The sequence below is a fragment of the Aspergillus vadensis genome, assembly GCF_003184925.1.
Source record: "Aspergillus vadensis CBS 113365 unplaced genomic scaffold BO88scaffold_2, whole genome shotgun sequence".
NCBI lineage: Eukaryota > Fungi > Ascomycota > Eurotiomycetes > Eurotiales > Aspergillaceae > Aspergillus > Aspergillus vadensis.
In genome coordinates, this window is record NW_020292040.1 from 2389946 (window position 1) to 2410740 (window position 20795).

Here is a 20795-nt window from a genome sequence, read left to right on the forward strand (position 1 = left end):
AGCCAAAATCTTCCTACAACCATGTAAATGTCTATTTCTACTCCGAATTCACCATTTAAGACATACTTGATCCTGGCAATCAGGAAGTGTGTGGATCTTGGTGGATACGGGGAAAATAAAAAGGTCAATCCATCAAGAACATGATGGGCTATCCACCGATATGAGAACAAAAGTGTTGACCAGATGGACCTGGTGTGAAAGGGATTTTAAACAGTATCGGTGGCATACATCCAATCAATGTATTGCTCGTGGTACATTGTCTTCTTGTATTGCGACATGATTTACTAGTATACGGCATTGCCAGCTATAGCAACTGTAGTAGGTTTCAACAACATATATATTTTATTCATTGGTTCGAACTTAGTTTTTGCTAACCCGGAGGAAAAGGGCGCAAGCTGGATAATATTGCATGCACCGTTTCTCTTCCAGAAAGAGTTACTAGCTCTCAGTAGCTAGAGTACCCCGAAAGAATGAAAATAATAACTAATTTATAAGGGATAGCAATATGTACTACGTAGATCACGCTTCATACCACCTGCGTTGTCTACGACATATCCGGGATACCGGACACCTTCTTCCAAGGACATGCTTGAGGTATTCATTCTTCTTGGACTTCTTCTTCCTCCTCCTTTTTCGTGAAAAGCGCGCAACTGCTATCTAGACTTACGGCTATGGAGCTTTGCATGGATAGATATATCACGAGGAAAACTGCCTTTACAAAGTGCCGATTCAAAGGTAAAAACGGTCCAGAGAACTTTCGGACTTTATGCCTGACAGGTTCCCCTTATATTCTTCTATAGATGTATAATGCTCATTATCTGTTGAATCAAGTGTTATGCCTGGTGTGATACAGTAAGAATGGCAAGGTCACTAGCAACGGAGCTGCGAACCTGAAGGTAGACTCACTCCTCCCACATCTTCATAATGGCCGATATACATCACGAGAATAACTGCCAGTCAAAAATTGGTTGCTTGAGATGTGGATGTGATGATGTGATACAAGTTACTTTAGTATTGAGCTGTTGCTGGTAGCATACTCGCGTCGGACATATATATTTATATGATCAGCAAGAACGCTTTACTTATAACTATTAACTAAGCACCACATATTGTTCAGTGATATATTGTTGCTAGACAGCATGGTGATATAGCCAGCTAACGATCCAATGGGTTATATGAACCTAGTACTTGGTGGAAAGTATGCAAGCCATGATCTTCATTCTAGGGGCCATATGATGCATATAATTGTGGTGTTCCTTGCGATTGATGTAGCCTTTCTAAGTTCGTTCTGGTTTCCGTAACGAACCATAATCCCAGACTCAAGGGACTTTTGCTGTATTCATGTCTCAGCCCCAGCTACATAGGAGATGTGAATGACGGGACGCTCGCAGGCGAGTGAGCATTTTTCTTATCAGACCAGGGATCTTATTGTCATAAAATTTACCATGATAAATGTGCTATATGGACTCTGCAGTTTTAGGATATTTATAACCAAGGTCGCCTCAGAATACTTTTGGGCCTCAGGCCACGGTAGCTCAGCTCGAGGCTGTGGTTCGGCTAGATGGCTTAGCCAAATAACCGGCCAATTGATCAATCTGGTTTTCTTTTCTATACTCTGCGTAGTCTCCGTAGTAAGATCGGAAGGGCGGGGAAATATCATAGTCTCCAAGAGGCTACCCCATAATTTATCACATTGCAGACAGAATTATCACTGATTGCTGGATTGTTTGTTGGGGGCTCACTGGTTGTGGATAGAAGAGTTAGATAGCATCAATGCAGGACAGTAATGCTTCGTAGGTATTTAGTACTACATGCCAGGAAGGATACCCGGGCCAAGCCAACTGAACAATCGAGTAACTGAGCCAGCCAACTGATACTAATAATAAACCAACTGTTATCGTGGATGTACGTCAACTACTACTTCTTCACTAGTTGTGCTCCGTAGGCAACCAACAAACTTTCGCAGTGCCAATCTACTCCGGTAGGATCATTCGAGAAGGTTTAGCACCTGTCCAGACTTCCCAAGGGGTAAAATGTCAGATAATAATCGAGCAAGTCGACAGGCTCAGCTTTGTATGGCGGGTGGAGAATGTCCGAGAGGTAATCTCCCAAGGGGCGGAGTTCCCTTTCAATTATTGGTCAGGACTGAGCGGGTTCCTGGCGCTAGTCTGAAAAGGAGAGACTAGGCGCCCCACTTGTGCCTTGGTTTTTTGCTTTCTCGACTCAGGGGATCACGGCCACCTTACTTGCTCGGTCTTAAAGTAGAGAAAAGTAAACAGAGCCGGACCTGGAGGGGATGAAAAGACAGTGGATTGAGAGGGTCGCCTGAGTACATAGAACATCTGCCAGAGGAAGCTCACGAGGAAGATGAAACACTTGCAAAGTAAGGAAGGTCACAAAAGAGGAATCAGCTTGCCCAGACTGTTGGAGTCCGTTCACCATTACTGCTAATGAACTAGTGTTCCATACGGATGTGATACCGGTATCTACTTCACACTCGGTAATATGTATTCCGATCTTCAGCCAACTCAGGGGGCGGCAAAACCATGGCGTGACAGAAGAGGAAGTGTACCTTACTACCTAACTTCCGACTTTTTGGTCCATACTTGAGCCAGCTCCTTTGTAGTTCTATTCCTCTCCGTGACCTCAACATCAATCGCAATGTACTTACTGTGTAGAAGTTATGTGGGTTAGCCAACGTTATTGGCCTAAGCTCGACATATTAGGAATGATGTTGTTTATCATGCATTCTTCAAACAATCATACCACTACTTAAAAGTAGCTAATAAGTAGTTTACTATGCTAGCGAGTAGCAACAGTTTGTCTTATCTGCGTACGTAGATAGATAAATACTCAGATAGATAGTGATACCTCCTCCTCGAATAGATGACCATACAATACTTTGCGAATACGGGGCATGTGTTCGGTGTTTCCCCTCCCGCAGTATGGTACGACGGATACTCACTACACTAACTAAACCAGCTAGTTTAGTCTAGTTCAAACCACTGCTCAACTACCACCCCCCCATCTGCCACCAAGCTTTGCCTCTCCTCCCCACAACCAGTTAGACAGACAAATGAATGGAAATGAAACGGGCCATCTAGACCGCTTAGGCAGACTAGCCCAAGGTAGTAGCCCTGGGTGCTGCTGCTTGCTTACGCCCTCTGGGCTTTTGCCCTGCCGGCTCACTTCATTTTCCCTCTTTTCTCCCTCTCCCTATTGAGTTCGGTCGGCCTCCTCTTCTTGCTACTCCTTTCCTTTCCTTTTTTAACCTGTTACACGTCGTTCTTTCCCTTCCCCCCGGGCCTCGACATCTCGGGGTTCGTACAGTCGTTCATTTCAGGGAGCCTTTCTCGCTCCCGTCCATTCCTTGCTGGACCCAAATCCGTCCTTGTACCTTCGCTTCTTGTCCGCCAATACCACCGTCGTTGAGCGTGCCCACCTGCCCTCCCCAGTGAGATAGATCTTCGCATCATAGGCACCTCCTCAATTGCAGCTTGTCATAAATACCGCTACTCGACTTCATGCTTTACGGATATCGACCCCTGGGAAATATTCACAAGAGACCGAAGAACTACTGTGCCCCTGCAACTGCCCCATTGTCGAAGTAATCTGGAAGAATCTGGAAGTCCTCCGGGCTCACGGAGAGAGTTCGGATAACCTCCCTGAAGAACTCGGTCGATCATGCACAATCACCACCATCATCATCAGGCTCTCCATGGCACACAATTGCAAGGTCGCTCGATGGCACGTCGCCCAAGCCTTGTGCCTCGTGACCGGCTGCCATTGCTAGCGATGCGCGAAACTCCGACGTTGGCAAGAAGAGAGCCTCTGCCGTCTACTGATTCTTCTTCGGCTACCTCATCCTCCGCATCCAGTGGTACTAAACCGACAAGCACGCTTACCACTACGACCTTGCCTGTTGTTTTAGGAGCAGTGTACGTTCAATTGCGTTCCCTCCCCCTTCAAAGTGCCCGCCTTTGCCCTCCACTTCACGGCACCCATAGTTATAGTTCTGTTCCAATGGTTTAGGGCCATGACTGATGAGCACCTAGGGTTCCTATTGTGATTGCCATTGGCATTCTACTCTACTTGCACCGCAGAAACGTGAAGAAGCTCCGTAACGAAGATGCAAACGACAAACACAAATCTCTCGACTTCGGCCTGGATTTGGCGCCCACTAACGGAGCGATGCCTATGCAACAAGCAGAGAAAGCTGATCGCAACGCGGCCCACAACAAGGGCATATCGTTGGATATTGGACCTAGCCCCTATCTGCTCCCTCCCGGTCTGCACAACTCGAGGGAATCCCTGGCGTCTATGTCCAGATCTATCGGTGATGGTGACGATGATAAGTATCGACACGTCGGGTCCTTCCTCGGTGACAATGCGTCGCTCAGGTCGCACTCGAGAGGCCCCCACGACGATGCGGCAAGCTTCACAGGTTCAACCAGACGGGCCGCCCTTGGAGACGATATGAACCAGGGCCTTCTGCGGAACGCCCAACGAATGTCGCGCTCGTCGCCGCCACTTTACAATACCCAGTCTGGTGAACGTAATGCAGAGAGCCCAGCGAGCTCTGATCATGAACGCGATCATGGGTTCCAACTGGATCTGCCTAGAAGCCCGAGTCCTGTACATGTTCCCGGAATGGCCATTAGCGAGCCGCACACGACAGGCAATGAAGCCGGATTCGCTGGAGATCACGCAGTTACTGAGACTAGTGCCAAGCAGAAGCGCCTATCGCATATGCCACAGTACACAAATATGACACTTCCCAGTGATCACGGTCTCGACCACGATGTGGATTCGGCGCCGGCTCCTCAGCATCATGTCAATCTTCCACCGTTACACGACCCTCTTTCGCTTCATCTGGACCCCAGCCCGGCTCCTGTGCAAACCGCATCGATGTCAACACCCAGGATCTCGCTCCCTGTGAGTGATGCAGCTAGCGATTACGGTGATGCGCGGAGGTCTACTATCCCGGCCGTCAATGTGCAAGATGTGACGAGCGCCACAAGCTATGAAGATGGTCCTCAGCACCCCGACGTCCCTGCTGTTCTTGCCGAAGAGCCACCTCGGGGTCAAAACACAGGCCTTGATGCGAGCCGTCGTGACACGCGACGGATGACTTTCGGTCTTCGTCCTCTGCCGCCAGAGGACCCGTCTGAGGACCCTGAGCAACGTGCCAACCGTATCAGGTCTTTCTACAAGGAGTACTTCGATGAGAACAAGAACGGCCGGGAAACTATGTACCACGACTATGTGCCAGATTACTATGGTGAAGAGGCCTATGCGTACGACCCTACGATGGGTGATCAGTTCGGTGCGGTGCCGGCGCCATTCGCTGAACCAGTGACTCGTCGTGCCATGACTCCCCCACCTCGCGCACCTCCGCGCTTCCAAGGGGCAGCTCGGCATATGGCCAGGGGCTCGGACGGAGGCTTCAACAGTGGCTTTCAATCGCCTGGTCCCCGTGCATTCTCCTCCGCCTCTAACCGTATGCCGGGACCTCCCAAGCCGCGCAAGCCGGTACCCCCGCCGTCGCCGCTTCAGATCCTCCCCACACCCCATATGCTGAATGATGACTCTATCATGTCTGCCATCGAGTATGCCCCCTCCAACCACTTCAAGGATCAAAAGGAGGGCCGACCAGGAACGCCCTTGGGCGGCCTGCAACCATTTAGCCCGGCGGTGCCGGTCCATTCGCCGCTTGTTTCAGCTTTCGATGACCTTTCAGCCTTGCCTAGCGCGTAAGTCATTTGCTCTCCATTTGCATTGAGTACCATATTAACCAAGTTTCAGACACGCATTGCGCAAGTCGGGCGCTTACGACACATTGGATTTTGCACCTCCGCCTCGCTTCAAGAATGATACTGCGAGCGATGCTGGTAGTATTCGCAGCAACGGCACTGGGATTTCCTCCACCCATTTGCACAACATCCGCACTGGTGCGTATCGTGTCAGCCGTCTGCCCGCGGACACTGTAGGTACCAAGGATGACTTGATGTCGAACCTCCGTCCTAAATGGGATATGCGGCAGTAAATACCGGCATTTCTGTTTCGTTCTTTCGTCCCAGCCGTAACGATTTCCCCCTCTGCCACAGCCATCTGGTGTTTACATACCTTATCACGATCTATTCTTGTCCATTATATATTCTGTCCTAGCGGTACTTCTTTTGAGGAACCGGGTTCGATTTCGCAAATCTTCCCGATGTTCAGTGGCGTGAATACATACAAGGGGCCTTTTGTTGTTCGTCTCTGCTTTCTCTAGGCGCTCGGTCTGATCAGCCATGTTTCTCTATAACCTTCAACCTGCAAATATGATTCCTTTTTTTGGAGGCGGATCGTCGATGTCTTAATCCGACGATGCTTGTGTCCCCAGAATGCCTTCTTTTTATCAGAAAGAAAAAGAATGTGCTACTACTCTCTCTTTTTTTTTCGCCGATTCCGGTGAAAGTCTGCGTCGTAGGCCCAAGTACGTGGCTTCGAAAGTAAAGGTGCCATGCATATCCGCAACAGTGCAAGGATGACACGCGGTCTTGCGTCATCGAACGGTAGGAGGCCTGACCGACCGGGTGTTGTTACAGATTCTTGCACAAGTAGTAAGTAGCATTCTAGGATACAGGTGCATTGGGAAAAATTCCGAGACAGATATTCGTCCAACGAAGTTTGCAGGGTCATGATGTGTTTTACTGTTTATGGCGTAGTATTCAACGCCTTGTTGGGAGGCCTAAAAGTAAGTGGTAGAGACCCAATTGTTTGACCTATCCAACTTGTGTCTGTCTCGCCTTATTGTCAGATGCAACCTCGGGAGACAATACTCCTTAGTAGTAGACAGTAGGCAGGTACGTAGGGATGACAGCCGGAAGCGGCCGACCGAGGCTTCATCTAAGTAGTCAACATGATCATGACACACAGGTTAGTATCTGATGGGGTTGCAGTGGAGTAGCTAGTCTTGATAATGGTATTCTTCGATTTTTACTCTTTCCTATTTATCCAATTGGGTTGGATTTTGAAGTGTCAAATATGGATCATCATGCCTTGAATGAGGAGGTGCACAGTCAATGGTAGACGCGACCGTCCGAGTCGCTCTTATCCGCTCGGGCGATTTTTAGAGTGGAGAGAGAGAGAGAGAGAGATGCGGCATTCGCGGAAGCCACTGATGGCATACTTTTGAGTTAGTAAACATATTTAATTACCTTGCCAGAAATATCTCAAAGCATGTACAGATACTTGGTTAATCTTGGAGATGATATGTTGATAGCAAGGAAAATTACTGCCTGTATATCAGGTAGATCGATCAATGCTGCACCACCGTTCAGGGGTTAGTAGATATCTCCTAGTACGTAGTAAACTGTGGCATAGCATTGGTTTTTTTTCCTTTTTTTCCAAGACACTTGGTACCTGAGAGTTACCGATAGTGGCTCCTGCTTGGTTAGCGGTAAGAATGAAGTCCGGCACCACCAATCCGGGCCTGAGGCTGCTCGACTGTGGGAGATTGAGACCCACGGAAGGCGGCACTCAATCTGCAATCAACAATTCTTCCTCTTCGCCCGGTGGGCCACTTTGGGGGTCATCAAGTTTTGTTGCCCCCCATGGAACCGGGTCTAACTGTTGCTAAGAATAAGTAGTTCAATCTCAGGGCATGTCATGGTGGTTATGGACATTGGACATTGGAGAACTGGGTATGGAGTCTGATTTTAGCTCCATAAGGATAGTACGTAGATGAACCCTTGACACTCCAGATACTACTCCATCCATTGTTCTGGTGTCAATCGATTTCGAGGGAGGGAAGAGAGAGAATGTGATGACGGACACTTCGCTTGCTGACTCCGGCGGATGCCGATCGCAGCAATTTGGGTTGGCCAAGTGTAACTGGTACCATTACATACCACTCACTGGTTGTACGTAGGACTTTGGTCCATACCTGCTCGCTGCTCCGTACTCGTACCTGGTACTAAGAATAATTACCAGGAAGAATCAAAAACCAAGACAAAACTAAGTCAAAAGTCACCCTCAGGAGCAACTGAGCCGGTTGCAGAGGCTTGCTTCTGGCCGCAATTCGCCCATACTTCTCCGCTCTCCCGCTCGTTGAATCCATTCGTTCCGTCACTCTCTCACTCGCTCACTCGCTCACTCGCTCTTTTCCCTTCCGTTCGTTCGTTCGTTCTCTCGTTGGAGTCTTTTCCCTCAACTCCTCCCACACCCACCCCCCTCAGATGGATCTGTCCCAATGAGTGTGTTCTTTCTGCGCTCTATCTAACATGAGATCGGTGTCTGCTGTCTCATGGCATCCAGTTTAATTCCGGTGAGTTGCCACTGTGCAGTCCCTCCTCCTGAAATTTTCCTTTCCCGAGAACCCTTTTTCATAATTCCATAATTTGTTGTTTTCTTCTTTTCTGCCCGCGTTGGTCTGAGGCGACCGTGCTTATCCCCTGACCATCCGCTAGGCAGTCCATTATCAGCTTCACCACTCTACGAGCGCTACACTCTTAATCTAGTGAAGCAATTCATTTTTTAATTCCTATTGGGTATACGGTCGTACCCTATATTCTTACATATATTCGTTCTTTCGCTATCGCAACATCTTTTCGCTCTTTCGATCGCCTTCCGATCCTTCCAACGCAACCTTAACACAGACTCGTGCTTTTGCGAAACTTCGCTCAAACGTGTACGACCGGTATCTTCTCGGCTGAATACGTCCTATCCCTTTTCGTGGATCAGTCATTGACAGCTGGACTTGTGGAATCCTCAAATCCCAGTTGATCCTACTTGACTGATACCACTTGGACCCTTATCCATCTGGATCTAATTTCCATTCAAAGATGTCTTCTGGTATGGTGCTACCCCACTACAACCCCCTGCCTTGGAGTGCCCGTTTCTGTTCTTTGCTATTCATCATGAACTATGCGCCTGCGATATACTGACCTTGCTCACAGGAGCGGCTGCGGCGGCTGCAGGAGCAGCGGCAGCAACATCGGCAAACGCCGCTGGTGCAGCTACTACTACACCCACCGAGACACAAGCGGAAACCACATCCCAATCGACAACGGAAGCAACTCCTACGTCTGAGGCGACAACATCGCAAGAAACTTCCGCGGAATCAACGACATCCGTATCCACACCCTCTACAACATCAACGTCGTCGACCTCTGAATCAACGTCTTCTCCGACAACAATATCCATACCATCGACAAGTAGCACTTCCACTTCGTCGACTAGTACCACCGAGGCTCCCTCAACCACTACTTCTACTACTTCCCACACTACCGCGACTCCAGTTGTCACCGAAGTGGTTACTACGACACCAAGCAATGGATCGACCGGCGTGGAAACCCTGACGATAACATCCACCGACACAACACTCCCAACGGGAACTGCTGGTACTGTAGGAAATGGCGTGACTGCCACGGGCAGCGGATCGGCAGCAGCAGCATCGTCCACGGGTGGAAGTGGAGGTGGCAGCTCAGGGCTTTCGGCGGGCGGCACCATTGCGGTTGCGGTTGTTGTGCCAGTCGCTTCAGTGGCCATAATCATCCTTGCAGCCTTGTACTTCTGGAGAAAGTGGAAAGCGAAGAAGGCGGCTGAAGAAGAGCGGAGGAAAGAAGTGGAGGAGTACGGGTTCAATCCGAATAACGATCCATCCCTACCTCCTATCATGGGTGGTGGAGCCTTTGAACCCAAGGACGATAACACTTCTTCAGGCTACCGTGGCTGGGGAACGACATCTGCTGGTCGCAAGGCATCCACGAACCTATCAAGCAGCGCCGGAGTCGGCCTGGCGATGTCCGAGGCTGGAAGCGCGCCTGGTTATCACCATGCAGCGACCCCAAGCGATGGGACAATTCAGTACTCCGAAGGGCAAGGTACACTGGGAGAGACTGAACCCATTGGAGTTTTGGGTGCTGCTCCAGCAGCCGCGGCGAACAGTCGAAATGTCGATATTCACCGTGGTCCATCGAACGCCTCGTCGGCCTACTCTGCAGCCAATCATTCCGAAGCGTCCGAAGAAAGTCACATGTCTGCCACTCACCCCTCGGGAGGTTTCTACGACGATAACCCGTACTATAATGATATGCAACCGCAATATGGTGCATATGGTGACGGCCCGTATGGCGGAGCTCCGCCTGTCATTCGCGATGTTCAGGCACGACGCAATACACGCATTGAGAATCCTGCCGTGTTCCCTAGACAAGGGAATGCTGGTATCGCGCAGAATTTCTGAGTTGCCTCTGCTTTCTCTATCCTCGCCGCATTAATACGTGGACATTGCATGCTGGACGCCCGGATGCAACAGTCATTGTGGCGGTCGATGGGTGCTTTCTAAAGAGCCTCTAGCGCCTTCAATTGGCTGTCTTTATATGTCTTATTGGGGTCACAAGACCTATGGCATAGAACGAATCATGCCTACAACGCCAACCCCCCGCCTGGAAAATTGAGATAGCTTGCCGCCGAACTGTTCGGATAACGTTCAAGGTGCAGCATCATGAATGTCTTGTTCTTCAAATCTCTCGCTCACTGTTTCTTTTGTGGCCTTCCCAGACCTCAAAATACCTCCTTCGTTTCAATCGTCTTGTTTTCTCGTTTCAACCGGTGCCCTCGTTATTCTGGTATATGGATATATCCCTCCTGTTTTTCTCATTTTCTTTTTTTGTTTAACTCGGCCTTGTGATTGTACATTTATGATTCTATAGAAGCCTGACCTTCACACAAGGCAATCAGGGCTTCCTATCTTGTTATTTTTCTACCCGCCTCCTTATCCCTTTTCTATTTTCTGTTTTCCTCGATTTTGTCTAAACGTGTCTTGCTCGGGTCTGGATATATTGTGGGTCAAGGCCACCGCAGTGCGTGCATCTCACCTGTACATTTGGATGCAATTGCATTGTGGACTGTTCATGGGGAGGGTAGTGTGGTTAAGGAATATATATTGTGAACTTTTTTGTTCCTGAATCCCTAGAATTCGGAAAACTTGAAGGGCTCCAGCATAAGTGATCCGAAGAAGTAGACCGTAGTGAAATCTGGTCCATTGACGGTGAGAATGTCACACGTCTGCCCCGGCACAGGGCATGGAAGAGCCCGCACGGACATGGTAACTTTTCAGGGATACAATTGGTGTTGCAAACCTGCTAGTGCTTTACGTAGGGCTGAGGACGTAGTACAGTCCAGATCAACCGAGTCTCCTGTAGATCATGACCAACAGACATGATGGGGAGGAGGGATTGATGGGTTAATGTAAGAGCCTGATAAGGAAGCATGATCATGCAATTAGCCATTGATTCCTTCCAGCCTTCTGGTTTCATGTCCAGGAGATATAATGACCTAGGGTAGATCGAGATTTGTGGCTTGAAGGTGCCGCACATTGCAAACATGTACCTAAAGAGTAAAAGGTGAACAGTAGGATAGGATCGGACAATTGCCAATTGATGCACCAGAGTAATAAGTAAAGTATATCCTGCATGGCTCGGCAGCAGAAGTGATTGGCTGCATGTGGGACAACGCAGGGGCGGTACCGCCAAGCCTGGAATGGAATGAAGAAAGACGCCTGCGGTAAGTACTAGATAAGTCCGGAGTTGTAGATAGTAAGTATCCAAGTAACTACTAAGTACTTCTGGCCCGGCTGTCCTTGAAAACAATGATCCCCGAAGAAGTCCAGGTGTACTTTTAACTAACTCAATACCAAGCAAGTAACGAGTCAATTCATTGTTAGTGTACTTTTTGTAGAACACGTTGGCCATGAAGCCCGCGAATTGAAGCGTTGTCGTTCGGCGATAGAGGGAACGTGGGCACATTCCGGGCGGTGATTGGACCGGAGGCAGCTCTCCAGAGCTCCCCACTTCTTTTTTTCGACGTAACTTGACGTTGACCCTACCTATTCTGGCATCTAATGAGCGAAGCGCGTTCCCCCATTACCGCGTCTCTTTGGGTTTACTGAACCTTGAGCTTCTCTGTTTGCTCTCTTTTGCCTTCTCTCCCTCTCCCTCTCTCCCTCCCTCCCTCTTCTTTTTCCCACCCCTCCCAATTGTGCCCCGCCGGGGTCAGGTGCCCCGCATTGGTCTGCCCTTCCGGGTGAACACGGCATACCTTTTTAGTTGTGAGAGAACGAAGAGGTCTCTCTCTCTCTCTACCTAAAGAGTAGATAGTGATACTAGATCCTACTACCGCACCAGTCATCCATAGTTTATCTCCCATCCCTTCTCTTTGTCTGCTGTCTACCTGCCCTGTCACCGCCGACGCCGCCGCCGCCGCTGCTGCTGCTGCTTCAGTGAAGGAACGACGTAGACGGAGATACCAGGATCCCGAGATATCACTACCTACGTCTGAAGGTACCTGGATCAGGCCGATCGTCACTTTGACGGGTGTCCTTGCCTTTCGTTCCCCGTCCCTTGGGTTTCTTATTGACGCCCCACCCTTAAGACTAGTCCAGTCTTCCCTCGTTGTCTTCTCTCGCCCTCCCTCCATCCCGCCGGCCGAGCTCAAGAGAGGGGCGGACGTCCTCACCCCATATTCTCACTCGCTGCCATTCTTCTTTCACTTTCGCTCTGGCATTGCTGCTGCCCACTGTCTCTCTTTCTTCAACCTCGTATCTAGCCCCCTCAGCCTTTGCCTGAACTGGGCACCAGCGCATTACGGGTCCGGTTACATCGCTCTCTCGCCTTCGCGCAGAGCTAGCCTCCGAAGATGTGAGTCCATGTCTGCTCACCGGTCATGGAATATGAGCTCGTCATGTCTCCCATTGGGACACTAACAACCAGGGTTACAGGAAGTTCGGCAAGCAGATCCAGCGTAGACAGCTCGACCTTCCCGAATATGCCGCCAGCTTCGTGAATTATAAGGCTCTGAAAAAGGTCGGTCTCACACTCACTTATCTGGCCGTTCACTACCTCGCCTTCCTGTTTCCTTGGACCACCAGATACACACCATGTCTCACCACAGCTGACCCCTATGACAGCTTATCAAACAACTTAGTGCGACACCGACAATACCCGCTCAGAGCGCTGCAGGTGTCCCCCAAAATGTCCCCGAAGCGCAAGCTGCTCTTCGCGCGAATAAGGAGGTGTTTTTTTTCCGTCTGGTAAGAAAGTCTGCCAACCGCAGGATGAATTGGGGCTCATCGATGATTTGTGTAGGAGCGAGAGATCGAGAAAGTCAATGCATTCTACTTGCAAAAAGAAGCCGAGGTTTGCATTCCTTTGCAGCTCCCTTCAAGAGCTGTGATGTGCTGATGACAAGGAACAGTTCTCGTTACGGTTGAAGACGCTAGTCGACAAGAAACGAGTCATCCAGTCGCGGGCAGTGACCAGTTCAAAAGCACCAGCCAATTTCGTTGCCCTGTTTGAAGGCTTTCAGCAGTTCGATGGGGACCTGAACAAGTTACAAGTGAGTTCGTTCGGTGTTCGGTAAGCTTTGTCGAGGGAGGCATACTGATAGTCACTGTACGAAAAGCAATTCGTCGAGATCAACGAGACTGCGATGTCGAAAATCCTAAAGAAGGTTCGTCACAGAAAGCAACGCAGTCGTTAGCTTCCTTGGTCTTGACATGGCTAACAGTTCAATTAGTGGGATAAAACATCAAAGGTCCGAGTCACCCATACCCCGCGCGTCGTGGATCCATTTATCCCATCTTGATAACGTGCGGCCATTTACTTATCCGTGTGTCTCCTATAGTCTCGCATGAAGGAACTCTACCTGCACCGTGCTGTTGAAGTCCAACCGTGTTTCAACCGTGATGTCTTGCGTGATTTGTCCGACCGAGCAACGACCGCCAGATTAGAGCTTGAAGCATGGGCCGAAGGCGAAAACATCCACTTTGATACGGCTCGCCCGGTGGATCGGGCTATGGCTGTTCAGGCCTTTGGCACGGATGAGGAAGATCTCGATCTGCAGATTCTACAGTCGGCAATGGCAGGGAACCTGCAGACGCTACGCGAATGGACCGCCAAGTTGCAGTCGTCTCCCGACGCACAGGCTCGCGCAACCCGCACTTTCCTAGCCGCCATCAACGAGTTCTCCGACGATGTATTAGCGGTGCTCTTGGAAAGCGGTTTGGTTAACCTCTTAGCTGAAGATGACATTAATGAGCGCAACTGTCTGCACGAAGCAGCCATCTCCGGTCGTGAATTTGTTTTCAAAGCTGGCCTGACAGCCGGGGTCGATGTTTCCAGAACAGATGTGTACGGCAGGATTCCTCTTCATTACGCCTGTATGCATGGCCGCGTGGATATGGTGCGGGATCTCCTGGCCGCAGGACCTCATACTGTCGATGTGATGGATCATGATAACTTCACCCCTTTGATTCACAGCATTGTCAAAGATCAACTAGCATGTGCAGAGCAACTACTTCACAACAATGCCCGTATTGATCCCGCTTCCGAATCCGATCATATTCCGCTGAATCTTGCCTGCCAGCATGGATCGATTTCGATAGTTCAAATGCTTTTACGGCGGCGTGCACGATTGCTCCCAGACGCGGAAGGCCTCTATCCTCAACACATGGTGGCACGAGCCTCGCAGTCGCCGCAGCTACTTCTTCTTCTCAAGCAATACGGGGCTGACATGGACCAGCGTGACAAGTTGTATCAATGGACGCCGCTCTTCCACGCTGCCAGCGAAGGCTGTGTGGGCTGTTTGCGCACCCTACTGGAGCTAGGTGTCGACGCCAGTGCTGTTGATGAGAAGGGCCTCTCGGCGATGTATTATGCAGCCTGGGAAGGGCATTTGGAATGCATGCTTTTGCTTTGGTCTAACCGCACCGACTCACGACCCGCACGGACACCATTCGACATTATGAACGGTATGAGACAGCCAGAGGCAAGCCACAACATTGACCTGCAAATCAGCGATGCGACAGAAACCGGTGATATGGAGACCGCTGACGGTATCCCTGATCTGTCTCTCCCGCCGCCTATCATACCCTTGAGGCGATACGGCCATAACTTTTTGGATAAGAAAGTGTTTGTTCAGATACTATTTGACACTGGCGCGTCTGGTTCAATCTGCTTCGATCAGGCCGGGCGGCACCCTGCTGCTCGGTTGACCATCTCATCGAAGCTCTCTGACTTGATTCCCCGGACGATCATGCTTCCGATCCAAGAGGATTCACGCATGATTTCATTCCATGTGGACAACCTAGAGTCATTCGCCGTTGATTTCGAGATCTTCCCCACTTTTGGCTCCAAAGTTATCGCTAAAACAGTCGCCCTACCGACAGTATTCAAAGCCGAGAATTCCAGTACTGGGACATGTACATTGCCGTTGTTCGATCCTAGGTTACGTTCGATCGGCCAGCTTCAGTTTGGTTTCCAGGTTATCAAGCCGTATCACGGAGATCCTCTGGAGATCACCCACTTTGCCACTTATTGGAAGGCAACAAGTGCTATTGATCCCGAGCATAACGGCCTAGTCACCGGCTCAAGCCTCTCAGGCGACCATGTTCAGCTTTTCGTGCAACTCACTAAGGATCGGGTTCCGGTTCTGTACCCTCACTTTACCATTGGCCATCACAACATCGAAATACCCATTTGCCATCTTACCTATGCCCAGTTCCAAGCAATGGGTGCCGAAAGGGGCATAAATCATTCGGAAATGCTGCAGTTCCTGCAAACACGCGCGGTGGAGGATTTGACACAGGCTCATCGCTTGCTAGCCTCATCATTCCTCTCATTACGAGACGTATTCCACCATCTACCACTCAGTGTCAGCATCAATCTGTCGATCCTCTACCCCTCTGCTGCCGAGGAGCGAGCGTTGAACATGACATCTTTGGCGGATGTCAACACCTTTGCCGATGCGATCCTTACCGAAGTGTTTGACCATGCTCGTATTTCGCGTGATCAGAACCCCGATTACATGCGATCTGTAGTCTTTACCTCCTACAACCCCAATATATGCATTGCTTTGAACTGGAAGCAACCGAACTGTGAGTTATCCATGCCCTTACAGGCATCGCTTGGAAGCAACATCGCTAACTGTTTACTTCCTATCTCAGACCCCGTCCTTCTTTGCAATGATCTTGGCCAAATTCGTGACTTAGCCCGTGACGTTAAGTCTTTGCCAGACGTCGATAGTAGTGGTCGAGCTTCCATGTCCATTAAGGAATCGGCGCGGATAGCGCAAAGTAACAATCTCATGGGCTTGATATGCCGTTCTAGTCTATTGGTATGTCGTGCTTCGTCTCTTCCTACACTGAGATTATACAACGGTCTGCCCTAAAGACCAGAAACTAACGAATTGATACCATAGAATGTTGTACCGGCGCTTGTAGAGACGATCAAGGAGCTTGGCCTCGTGCTAGTTGCGGATACCTCCGACGACTCTGAGCAACCCGACCAACTAGACGCCATGCAAGTCGCAAGCCCATTGGGCGTTGCTGAATGGGCATACAGAATGCCAGACGGTGTGAATGGTGTCATGAAAGCCAATGGCATCCTGAAATTCAACGATATGATTGACATGTGATACGCCATCTCGAGTCTTCTCTTTCGCATACATCCCACGTTTCCCTCACGACCTTTTCGTCGATATGTATCTCGGGCGTCAACGGATCCCGAACCCATTGTAATCATGTCAGTCATACATGCTTGTTTCACTGTGAGGTCTTTTCTTTATGTGGGGCTCAGTTCCTTTGTTACTTCTTGCACTGCATGCCTGTATGAACTTGTGCCATTACTTTTTCATAACGCTTGGCTCAATATTGCTACATGCTGTGGTTTTTGGGTACTCTAGACTGATGTCCTCTATCCTTTAATGTCCCGTCTCATCTTTCCTCGAACGTTTGTACCCTGTCGTCCTTGACGATCATGATTGACGGAAATACCCGGTTCAATATCTCTGAGTGGAGAAGGACACTGCGCCTGTGTCCTGCAAAATTATATGTAACAGCTAGTGTACATCTCTCTATAAATATAATATCTTGTTTTGAAGACTCTTCGCAGAGCCATTTCCGGCATTAATCGTCCCAACCATCATACTCAAACACATCTCCAATGACACTTACATGCCCTTCGGCCTACCCTTGACAATATCCCAGCCCCAGCCCCTCAGAACCTTGACGACGTTGGGAGTGATCGCAGCCGTCAGGGGAACCCGAATAAAGATAAGACTCTTGTGAACCGCATAAGCAAGGGCAAGCTGCGTCCAGAGACCTGTCCAACGTTGAAGAAAAGCGATTAGCCAACGGATCTCTTATACTCACGGATGCATCCAAAGCAAAGGGGTAATAAACATAAGCCACTTACTAGCTTCACCACCATTAGCCTTCTCCTCACCCGCCTCCTTCTCCTCCTGCTCCGCCTGCCTCTGCAACGCAGCAGCAGCCTTCTCCTCCTCCTCCGAAGGAGGCCACACCTTCCGAACAGCCCCCTTCACCGACTCCGAAATAACATGTTCATAGTGGCCGATCCGCTCCACTCCAGCCAACCGAACAGCCATAAAGCACAGCGGGAAATCCACCGCCGACAGAATCAGATACACCCACAGCGCGGACCATCCGTACTCCTTCGACAGCGTGCGAAGACGCTGCGAAAGAGAGGGCGCTTGCTGCTCCGATTGCGCCGAGCTGTTCGACCGAGCGGACCGGAAGAACGACCGCCGGAAGATGTTCCCTGGTTGTTGCATCTGGCCGCTCCTGAATATTATTTGGGAAGGCCCGCGTGTCTGGAAGCTCAATGCGCGTCTGCTGGGCATTCCGAAGGCCCGGCTTAGGAGTGGGGAGGAGGGTAGGGAGGATGTCCTTGTTGTTGTGGACGCGGGTGGCGCATTTTGGAGGATTCTCGACGCTTGAGAGAACAGGCGCGATAGGTGAGACTGTCGTAAACTCATTTTGTTCGGGGTTTATGGATGGATGGTTGTCCGAATGCGAGCGAGTTGGGGGGGGGGGGAGGCGTAGTTTTGTTGAAAGAGGTTGTGATGTGAGTATTTCTCCGGTAGGTCTTCGGAAAAGAACGGACAAATCGTGGGGTGGAAGATGACCGGGAAGAATCACCAAGAAGTCCTCTTCTTAATATACTCGCGGATAGCGACGGTCTGGAAAGCAAAAGAAGCCGAGACGGCAATGCAGGCCTGAATGCAAGTGAGATTGGGATGACGTTGCGGCAGCAAATCGTAGGATCAGCTTCCCTCCCGTCTTTTTTTTATACACTTCGGCGCCGCCATCGGCGTGCCGGCGAGTCCGGTTCCCGATTGGCAACTGGCATCGGAGCATGGAATTGACTGCACGAAAATCGCATGCTCGAAGTTTGCGGTGCTAGTGTCGCCATATCTTCGGCATTGGCTCGGGCCAGGAATATGAAGGCTCCATATAAGCACTATTAGCGATCTAGTGTAGAATCTGCGTGCTTACTTGCGCGCTGGTAAATAAGCATTCATACAGTACTAAGTAAAGTAACCCATGTTTACCCGCATGTATTAATGCCTGAGGATCATTCCCAGGCATCAAACCAGAATCCACGGCGCGCGCACCTTACCCACCACACCGCCTTCGAGGCTCTCCGGCCCATCCTCGACGGGGTCTCCGCACGTCTTGCCAAAAATCTCAGCGGCAGAAAAGAAGTGAGAGTGAGAGTTATACCTCCTCCCCCCATCACCTCCAATCGCCATGCCTCCCCGTATGCCCGGGAAGCTTTCCCAGCTTCCCCTGACGACAATCTGGGCGTCTCAAATCCCGACTACTTCTTCTTCTTCCGTCCGCAGCAGCCAATTCTCCATCACCTCAGTCCGCACCTTCGGTATCCGGTCCCTGAACCCCCCGGAGACTTCACGCTTCAACGTCGGCCATGACCTGCCCGTGCTGAAGTCGACACCCACCGCCGCCCTCGAGCGCAAGGCAAACACCCTTCCCCTGCGGACCGGTGCCATCACCTTCAAGAAGGGCATGACCGCCCTGTATGACCCGGAGACCGGCAAACGTGTTCCCTGCACCGTGCTGCAGCTCGATCGAGTCGAGGTCGTATCGCACAAGACTCGCGAGAAGCATGGATACTATGCTGTTCAGCTGGGTGCTGGCTGGAGGCGTCCTAGTAACTTGACCAAGTCCCTGCTCGGCCATTTCACTGCCAATGGCATCTCGCCTAAGCGTCATGTCTACGAGTTCCGGGTTAAGGATGAGAGCGGGCTTTTGCCTGTTGGTCAGGCGGTCAGTGCGGACTGGTTCCAGGAGGGACAGTTCGTTGATGCAAGGTCAAATACGAAGGGTAAGGGCTTCGCGGGTGTCATGAAGAGACATGGTTTCGGTGGTCAGGATCGCAGTCACGGTGTTTCTTTGACGCATCGTTCGCTTGGTTCCGCTGGTCCTAGTCAGGGTGGTGGTTCTCGTGTTTACCCTGGAAAGAAGATGGCGGGTAACATGGGTAATGAGCAGAACACCGTCCAGAACCTGAGGATTCTGAAGGTGGACGCTGAGAATGGAATCGTCGTGGTCAATGGTAGGATACCCTGAATTACTGGTTCTCATAGATGGATACGGTTGATGCTAACTTTGGCTTTCATAGGCTCCGTTAGTGGTCCCAAGGGCTGCGTTGTCCGGATACAGGATGCCATCAAGAAGCCGTGGCCGGAGGCTTCCCCTGCGACTACTGAGGCTTCTGAATAAATTGACCCCGCGCGCTTTCTGTTCTTCTTGTCATCTTCTGTGAAATGTACTACTACACTGTATTGTTTTTAAGAGCGGCGTCTGTATATGATACATAAATGATATCCCTTTCCCAAAGTGTTGGTTCCTATAGGTTCTTTTCCGCCTCTGATTGGCGCTTTCATATAGCTCTTCCACTCCAGTCGAGCAACCTAAATCTGCCCAATGGGATGGGTGAGGGGGAAAGGGAGAGTGAGACGCTTTCCGAAGCCCGAACGCCTTAGCCCAATGCACATGAATGATATGATATATTTACATGCACAAATCTCCAAACACCACGTAACAAGCGAGTATACAGCCCGAAACAAGAGGGCCAAGTAGTCGAGTCAATCAATTGGTCTGGTTGAATGGGTCGGTATCTTTGTCAAGCAGCTGGACAACCGTGCCGTCCTCGGTTTCCAAGCTCCATACTTCCGTGCGGAACTATACAACGAACGAACGTTAGCCAGGAAGTTTCATGTCAAATATAAAAAGCAATGGGGTAAACGAACAAAGCTAGTCCGGTCAGGTCTAATACTGCGGAACCGCATTTTACCCTGAGCCTTAGTACCCTTAACCCAGAACGAGATATCAATGCGACCATGAAGCTGGTTCATCTCTCCACTAATCCACGGGATCTTCTGAGCAAAGTAGATCTCATCACCCAGAATCTCCCTCGCCTGCGGGGAAGTCCTCAGCGCATACAGCGTACTGTTAACCACACTGGAGGAAGATTTCTGATAGTTAAAGATACCCAGCATAGCGGCCCCCACAACAACAGCAAAGATTGGCAAGGTTCGTATCCATCGCCTCTCGTTTTGAACATTGGGTAGAGCTCTGTCCGCCCGTCTTTCCATAAGAGGGCCCGAGTTCGCCTGTGGTGCGGGGATCAAGTTGCGCCGGGGAGGGAGCATTTTGCGATGATTTACGCATAGTCGAGAAGCGCCGATACGCTTCTCTGCGAGTCGTAGGAGCATCTTTTGAAAAGGTATAAAGGTCCAATTGGCTTTCGACGTGTTCCGTGTGCCTTGTTGCGGTGTGGCGGCGTGACCCTCTGTGGTTTATTGTATCGTGGAAAGTGGCAGTAATAGTAAGGCGTGGTTGCTAAATGCTCGGAAGCCCGAAACCTGAGGCGGGAATGGTAATCTAAAACGGGTGTACTGCCCGTACCCTTGGCAAACGAGACAAA

General features: G+C 50.3%; 6 protein-coding genes across 6 annotated transcripts; 4 read left to right on the top strand and 2 right to left on the bottom strand.

The window, feature by feature from the left end:
• The first annotated feature begins 3580 nt into the window (after positions 1-3580).
• On the top strand, positions 3581-6167 carry BO88DRAFT_110643 (uncharacterized protein). Its single transcript, XM_025701268.1, has 3 exons — positions 3581-3938; positions 4056-5753; positions 5806-6167. Exons 1-3 carry the CDS (start codon positions 3685-3687, stop codon positions 6044-6046), a joined length of 2193 nt encoding a protein of 730 aa, XP_025567804.1. The 5' UTR covers positions 3581-3684; the 3' UTR covers positions 6047-6167.
• Positions 6168-8828: 2661 nt separating this feature from the next.
• Positions 8829-10228, top strand: BO88DRAFT_441090 (uncharacterized protein; the record flags this gene model as incomplete). Its single annotated transcript, XM_025709850.1, has 2 exons — positions 8829-8843; positions 8876-10228. 2 exons carry the CDS (start codon positions 8829-8831, stop codon positions 10226-10228), a joined length of 1368 nt encoding a protein of 455 aa, XP_025567805.1.
• Positions 10229-12691: 2463 nt separating this feature from the next.
• Positions 12692-16458, top strand: phoC (putative cyclin dependent kinase inhibitor Pho81; the record flags this gene model as incomplete). The annotated part of the gene is made up of 10 exons (XM_025712308.1): positions 12692-12705; positions 12764-12848; positions 12953-13075; positions 13131-13181; positions 13240-13380; positions 13447-13494; positions 13561-13578; positions 13669-15919; positions 15989-16158; positions 16243-16458. The coding sequence occupies 10 exons, from the start codon at positions 12692-12694 to the stop codon at positions 16456-16458; spliced, it is 3117 nt and encodes a 1038-aa protein (XP_025567806.1).
• Positions 16459-16661: 203 nt separating this feature from the next.
• On the bottom strand, positions 16662-17882 carry BO88DRAFT_401590 (uncharacterized protein). The gene is made up of 2 exons (XM_025705881.1): positions 17238-17882; positions 16662-17144 (listed from the first exon to the last, which is right to left on the bottom strand). The coding sequence occupies exons 1-2, from the start codon at positions 17818-17820 to the stop codon at positions 16993-16995; spliced, it is 735 nt and encodes a 244-aa protein (XP_025567807.1). The 5' UTR covers positions 17821-17882; the 3' UTR covers positions 16662-16992.
• Positions 17883-18349: 467 nt separating this feature from the next.
• Positions 18350-19859, top strand: BO88DRAFT_401591 (mitochondrial 54S ribosomal protein uL3m). Its single transcript, XM_025705882.1, has 2 exons — positions 18350-19421; positions 19488-19859. The coding sequence occupies exons 1-2, from the start codon at positions 18596-18598 to the stop codon at positions 19586-19588; spliced, it is 927 nt and encodes a 308-aa protein (XP_025567808.1). The 5' UTR covers positions 18350-18595; the 3' UTR covers positions 19589-19859.
• BO88DRAFT_110834 (cytochrome c oxidase assembly factor 1 family protein) lies at positions 19697-20756 on the bottom strand. The gene is made up of 2 exons (XM_025701270.1): positions 20119-20756; positions 19697-20050 (listed from the first exon to the last, which is right to left on the bottom strand). The coding sequence occupies exons 1-2, from the start codon at positions 20581-20583 to the stop codon at positions 19958-19960; spliced, it is 558 nt and encodes a 185-aa protein (XP_025567809.1). The 5' UTR covers positions 20584-20756; the 3' UTR covers positions 19697-19957.
• Positions 20757-20795: the final 39 nt, after the last annotated feature.